This window comes from Nothobranchius furzeri, chromosome 1 (genome assembly GCF_043380555.1).
Source record: "Nothobranchius furzeri strain GRZ-AD chromosome 1, NfurGRZ-RIMD1, whole genome shotgun sequence".
Classification (NCBI taxonomy): Eukaryota; Metazoa; Chordata; class Actinopteri; order Cyprinodontiformes; family Nothobranchiidae; genus Nothobranchius; species Nothobranchius furzeri.
This window is the reverse complement of record NC_091741.1, coordinates 96,027,374-96,033,501: the sequence shown is the minus strand read 5'-3', so window position 1 is coordinate 96,033,501 and position 6,128 is coordinate 96,027,374. Positions and strand designations below refer to the sequence as shown.

The window sequence follows — 6,128 nt, the reverse complement described above, 5'->3', positions numbered from 1 at the left end:
GACAGCTCTATGGATCTCATCTTGACAGTTGACAGCAACAGATTCTAAATGCAAATAGCACACTTCAAATGAACTCTGGACCTTTTATCTGCTCATTGTAATTGGGATAATCACCAAGCCCCCACAATGCGGGTGAAAAATTGAGCCCAATCCGGAAGTAGCAAAAGTTGCAGTTCCACCCTCATCCGCTGGGGGCTGGTGTCAGAAGCGAGCAAATCCTCATTGACTCCCATGTTAAAAATATCAATTTCACAGCAGAAATAAACATGTTTACAGCCTGGTACCAAAACATGTTTTTGGTTTAAATGATCTAGTTTACACTCATGACAACTCTGAGGGGGGTGAATTTTTTTCTCACTCTTCTGTTTAAGTGTATTAAAAGCCTAAAATTCTGTATAATTAATGAGCATCAGACCTACATGACCACAGAGCTAGCTCCGTGGAAAGGCAGTAGAGCCTCGATCTGGCCTGGAAACTGCTCCGGGATTTTGAGTCTCTGTTTGTGTATTCTTTTTGGGATATTTTTTGTGCAATTGTTGGACAAAATGACTTGCTGTGGCATTAATTGCACTAATAGAGCGTCCAAGGAGTCTCCACTTCATTTTTTTCGGTAAGTAAAATTATATTTATGTATTTTAGGTCACTGCCGAGCTGAGCTTAGATTTTAACATGTACTGTTTAACCATGAAATTTAAATGTAATAGGGTAAAACCCAGTGCATTTAACATAATGCTGCATTTTAGAAAATGGGTTGAAATATAACATGTTAGTGCAGCTGGGTTCCGACTATCGGCTTGTGGAGCTCTCGGGAGACCTCTGTTTTCCACCCTGTTCTCCCCTCCCAGCAGCTCGGCGCATCTCTGTCTGATCGCGGCTCCTGTCTGCTGTGCGGGCTGCCGGCTTGTGGAGCTCTGGGATGGAAACCTTTCCACCCGGTTCTCGCCAGCGGCAGCTCTGCGCATCTCAGATCGTAGCGGCACTTGTCTGCTGTGCGGCTGCCGGCTAGCTCTCAGGAGACCTCTGTGTTCCACCCGGTTTTACCCAGCGGTCAGCCCGGCGTATCTCTGACTCAGAAGCTCTGGTGTTGTGCACATTTAACTCCGGTTGTAGCTAGGTTCCCACCTCCGCATTAGCTTTGGGTTAGCTTCAGGTTAGCTTGTAGCTAGTTCGACCGGGTGTCATCAGTCGATCCCAGCCTTACAGCCCCACCCTCAGCTCCACCTCTCTTCCCTTTTGTTGAATTGTCTGGGCTTGACGGAACCTGTGACACGGTCAAAATGGCGGTGGTGGCCACCTCCCATTTTTCTTCAAAAACGTGTTATTGGAGTGTATGGAAACCCATTGTCCAATATTTATATGTCGATGGGGATAATGAGGGAATAACACACACCTGGCCATGGAACAGCTGAGAAGCCAATTGTCCCATTACTTTTGGTCCCGTAACAAGTGGGAGGCACATATACAAACTGTTGTTATTCCTACACCGTTCACCTGATTTTGGATGTAAATACCCTCAAATCAAAGCTGACAGTCTGCAGTTAAAGCACATCTTGTTTGTTTCATTTGAAAGCCATTGTGGTGGTGTATAGAGCCAAAAATGTTAGCATTGTGTCGATGTCTCAATGTTTATGGACCTGACTGTAACTCTATAATTAGAAGAACAAGTTAGAAGTCGCCACTAGCTGAGAAACCTGAATCACTTGTTCTGATTTCTAGTTCATCAGAGTCTCAACGCAGATCTGTTTCAGGTCGTTTTCTTTTTGTTTGTGCTGTTTGTAAAGACAAATGATTAATCTAATGAATCCACATTGAACCCTAACCCTAACATAAAATCTTAAAATTAAGTCATTTTGTCAGCAGATCACTTTGTTTTTTCACCTGGAAATGATCCAACATGAACAACACTTTACCACACTTTGTAGAAGAACTGAGATTATAGAAAATTGTTTTAAAAATCATGGGGCTGAAAATGGGGAATCTTTTGTAACTCCTATTTAAATCTTTCTCTGTCTTCATTTCAGATCCTATGGTCTCACATTTCTTTGATTTGTGCTCTTCATATTTAGCCTAGTGAACTAGACCAAATTCTTACTTTGCAAAGTTTGAATAATTTAAATACATTTTAAATAATATATTTATTTAGTCTGGCTTGCCAGGCTACTTCATATTCGCTTCAACTTGAAAATATTTCCATTCAAAAAACAACTACCCTTATTTCTCACAGCGTCACTGAAAAAAATGTTTTAATTAAAAAAGCATGTGCTCATTGAATTTTATCTTCCATTTAAACATAATTTGCAGGTTTAATTAATTGTTTATCTACTTTTCACTGCCATTTTTATTTGTTAACATATACGTTTCATCAATTCGGAATTCGGAGTTAATTTCATGCGAAAAAATGAATCAACTTTAACATCCACTATGTTTCTGTTAAGCTCCGAACAGCTTTAAAAACTGCATCAGGATATTGCTGTACTCTAACCACATCATCTAAGCACTGAAGCTCTGAATACCGATGGCGCCAAACGCAGCACAGTTTCAACATCAGACGTAACTAATCGATCTAAAGCCGCTCAGTCTTACGAATCAAATCAACGGAATGATTAAAAATGGCGAATGACAAGGTGAGCGAATCGCTGAATGTTTACATAAATAACTAGTTAAGCTACACTATCAAAAATTATACTTTAGTATAAAACACAGTATAGATCATAGTAGAATATCCCTTTTAAAATGGTCAGAGAGATGGATTAATTCGTCATTAAATGTCTACCGGTAAACAAAACTCGAGAGGACATGTGTGGTTAGCTAGCCAAACCCTGAATCCTGTTGGTAACTAACTCCAGGTTATTGTACAGCTTGGTCTTTCATCACGGGTTATATTTACTCTGAAGTCACCACATTGGCTCCTAATAAACATGTAACTAAATGTCTTTAACTCCAGGATCCACTAAAGCAGCTAAAAGATCTGACTCTGCTCAAGACTCAGCTGGAGGAGATCAAGAGGAGAGTAGAGAGCGAGGTGTCTGCTGGAGTCCCTCAGGTGAGCTTCATGACTTCAGCATCAATGTAAACAAGGTGCAACTTTAATTACATCCTGTTACAGATCCTGTAGAATCTGTTTAACAGGATTTTTTACAGTGGTAAAAAAGACAAGTTACTTTACAGATGTGTGTGTGTCTGTGTGTGTGTGTGTGTGTCTGTGTGTGTCTGTGTGTGTGTTGCTCTTGTAGGGCAGCTTTGTATTGGGATCTCCGTTTCTGAAGGGTCTTTTGGCCGGCTATATGGTGGCCAAGCTCCGGTCCTCGGCCATCCTGGGAGTGCTGCTGGGAACTGCCACTGGCATTTACGCCGCTCAGAACTATCGGGTTCCCAACATCGAGAGGGCTGTTGAAGAATACATGAACAGCCTGAAGAAGGGGCCAAAGTAATTCAAGCTGGTGGATCGTTTTGGGTTTTTACTGGTTTTTAACTGGATTTGACTAGGGACCGAAAAGACAAGACTTTATTTTCGTATTGTTGTGGGTTCAGTTCATCACTGCGGCTTCATCCCCACATAGCTGCAAGTGATTGTGCAGAATTCTGTGCCTTTAAGTCCTTTTTCTTTGAATGATGTAATCTGCCTGGAGCAGCTATTTAAACCCTCTGAACTTTCATGTAGTCCACGCTTAAATTCACCATATTCTGCCTGAAACACGTTGCATAACTAAATAACTTTGTTTTTATTTAAATTTAAAATAATTTGAAATGAGCCACTGTTAGAAATCAGGTGTTTGTTGTGTTTCTGAGGATGATTGTGATTAAGAGTGTGGGGCCCCACTCCCCAGGCAGGATCAAGAGACAGTGGGTGAGCAGCAGGATTAAATGGGGAGTCCTCCTGGGCCTGATGGTCCTCATCTATGGTTCTCATGCGCCACTCATCTCTCTCACTAAGGTGGAAGGTCGAGTCCCGTTCAGCTCCTCCTCGTGTGTTCTGATGATTGAGTTAGCTAAACTCCTCATCTCTCTGCTGAGTCTTTTTCTCACTGGAGCAACATCTGCCTTGACTGCTCCTCCAAACCTGCTCCTCGTGGCCCCCTACGCATTTCCTGCTGTTCTCTACACGCTCAACAACAACCTGGCTGTTCTGATGCAGGCTTACATGGACCCAAGCTCCTACCAAATACTTTCTAATCTGAAAATTGCTTCCACCGCCATGCTGTACTCCTTCTGTTTGGGGAAAAGGCTGCAGCGGGCCCAGTGGTTAGCTCTGGGGCTCCTCATGGCTGCAGGGGTCTGCCACAGCTACAGCAGCCTGGATCTGGAGGAACCTGCTCTGGCCGAAGCAGAAGACAGGCCCAGGCTTCACATCACGGCTTGGGGGCTTTTCCTTGTGCTGGTGTACTGTTTTGTGTCAGGGCTGGCAGCAGTTTATACGGAGCGCGTCCTAAAGAGCCAGAAGTTACCTCTCAGCCTGCAGAATCTCTACCTCTACATGTTTGGAGTGGCCATCAACGGGCTGTCCTCCTTCTCTTCCATAGCAGGAGACGAGAGCTTTTTGGAGGGTTACTCAGGAGTTGTTTGGGTCATCATAGCAGGGCAGGTTGCAAACGGACTTCTGATGTCTGTGGTGCTAAAGCACGGCAGTGGGATTACCAGATTGTTTGTTATTTCCTCCTCCATGCTGGTTAACGCTCTGCTCTCCTGGGCCGTGCTGGGTTTGCAGCTCACTCCCCTCTTCCCCATCACCTGTGCTACCATCGCACTGGCAGCCTACCTTTACTATAGATAGCAGAGCGTTCACTCATTGTTAACTGATAAAATCTACAAAGCTCATGCCGCCTTTTCTAGTTCTTTTGTTTTTGTTTATTTTCACATATGTTTTGTTTAATTTTCCTTTTTCAGTCAAACCAACAGACAGGTTCATGCATGCTGTTACAGATCATTTCTACCTTTAACTGGAAGTGACTATCAAACAGGAAGTGTTATGTTGAGCTGATGAATAATAAACAGTCAAAGCCATTCTTTAATTTCAGGTGTTTAATTGTTAACCGTGAAGCAGATGGATTATGTGTTTTATTCCTGCTGGGATATCAGGTCAGCTCTGGGATCACCCCGAACAACAAGAGCATCCTTTATCTCTCCAAGTGCTAAAAAAAACACACAAATTGAACATTTTAAAAGGCTGTTACAAATCCGACAGTTATTTAACCACCTGCTGAGAAACTGACCTTTCTGCAGTTGTTTGTTGTCAGCCTGCAGCTGCTGGTTCTGGGCTGACAGGTGGACGGCGTCCTGCACAGCTTCTAGGAGCAGACTCCTGTAGCGGCCTTCTGAGAGCTTCCTCTGCTCCTCGCTGACCTGACGAAACACTCGGAACACCTAGAACACAGGAACACGGGCAGCCGGAGCGTTGGAAGAGGCAGCTGAGGAATTTTCACCAAGCTGTTTGACTGAAGGGACAATGGAAGGGTGTTTGTGCAGCTTCAAGTCCTAACATCAATTTTAAAATCATTTGTCATTAATGATTTATGACAACAACAACCAGTTTAATCCTGGTAAATGGCCTGTATTTGATAGTGCCTGTACCCCTGCTGCACACTGGAAGCAAAAGCGGCGCAGAACGGCTCCGCTTCAAACAGAATCCATTATGGAGCCTAACAAACCAATCTTCAGAAACTGCATGTGGCTAAAATAGGATCGGGTTCTGTTTTTTTTCCGCGTGCCGCTTTGCGTCAATCACCCCAATCGACATAGGGCTAGACAGGAAATCACACACGGTTTCAGTGTAAAATGCCTGGTAATTTTCAAAATAAAAGTGTTGCCGTGACGCATTTTCATGTATATGGAGCTTAGGTGTGACCTAACGACTTCTTCTCACAGCATCATCCCAGAAGTGCAGCAGTGTTTTTCCTGGCGGTGGAGAGGAACAACATCACATATGACCAGTGTTGGGAACGTTACTTTAAAAAAGTAATTAGTTATAGTTACTGATTACTTTGTCAAAAAAGTAACTCAGTTACTAACTGAGTTACAAGATCATAAAAGTAACTAATTACCAACAAAAATAACTACTTAGTTACTTTTTTCATTAAAGAATGCAATAATTACTACAATAGTAAAATATAAATGACTAATGACTGGAACAT

The 6,128-nt window shown here is 42.9% G+C and overlaps 3 protein-coding genes across 4 annotated transcripts in view; 2 read left to right on the top strand and 1 right to left on the bottom strand.

Moving 5' to 3' along the window:
• Positions 1 to 2,532: 2,532 nt before the first annotated feature.
• On the top strand, positions 2,533 to 3,660 carry LOC129152276 (SLC35A4 upstream open reading frame protein). Its single transcript, XM_054739012.2, has 3 exons — positions 2,533 to 2,624; positions 2,945 to 3,043; positions 3,234 to 3,660. The coding sequence occupies exons 1-3, from the start codon at positions 2,610 to 2,612 to the stop codon at positions 3,429 to 3,431; spliced, it is 312 nt and encodes a 103-aa protein (XP_054594987.2). The 5' UTR covers positions 2,533 to 2,609; the 3' UTR covers positions 3,432 to 3,660.
• LOC107375716 (probable UDP-sugar transporter protein SLC35A4) lies at positions 3,578 to 5,009 on the top strand. Its single transcript, XM_015944407.3, has one exon. The coding sequence runs from the start codon at positions 3,791 to 3,793 to the stop codon at positions 4,769 to 4,771; it is 981 nt and encodes a 326-aa protein (XP_015799893.3). The 5' UTR covers positions 3,578 to 3,790; the 3' UTR covers positions 4,772 to 5,009.
• The window catches only part of golga6l9 (golgin A6 family like 9), an 11,313-nt gene continuing 10,037 nt past the window's right edge, over positions 4,853 to 6,128 (bottom strand). Inside the window, exons 13-14 of one of the 2 annotated variants that reach the window (XM_054739008.2) lie at positions 5,211 to 5,361; positions 4,853 to 5,129 (exon numbers count right to left, since the gene is read on the bottom strand). In XM_054739008.2, the coding sequence (XP_054594983.2) occupies positions 5,056 to 5,129; positions 5,211 to 5,361 (225 nt within the window). In that variant the 3' untranslated portion in view covers positions 4,853 to 5,055. Of the gene's footprint in view, positions 5,130 to 5,210; positions 5,362 to 6,128 lie in introns of those variants that run through there. The other variant, XR_011520828.1, reaches the window with a different exon arrangement.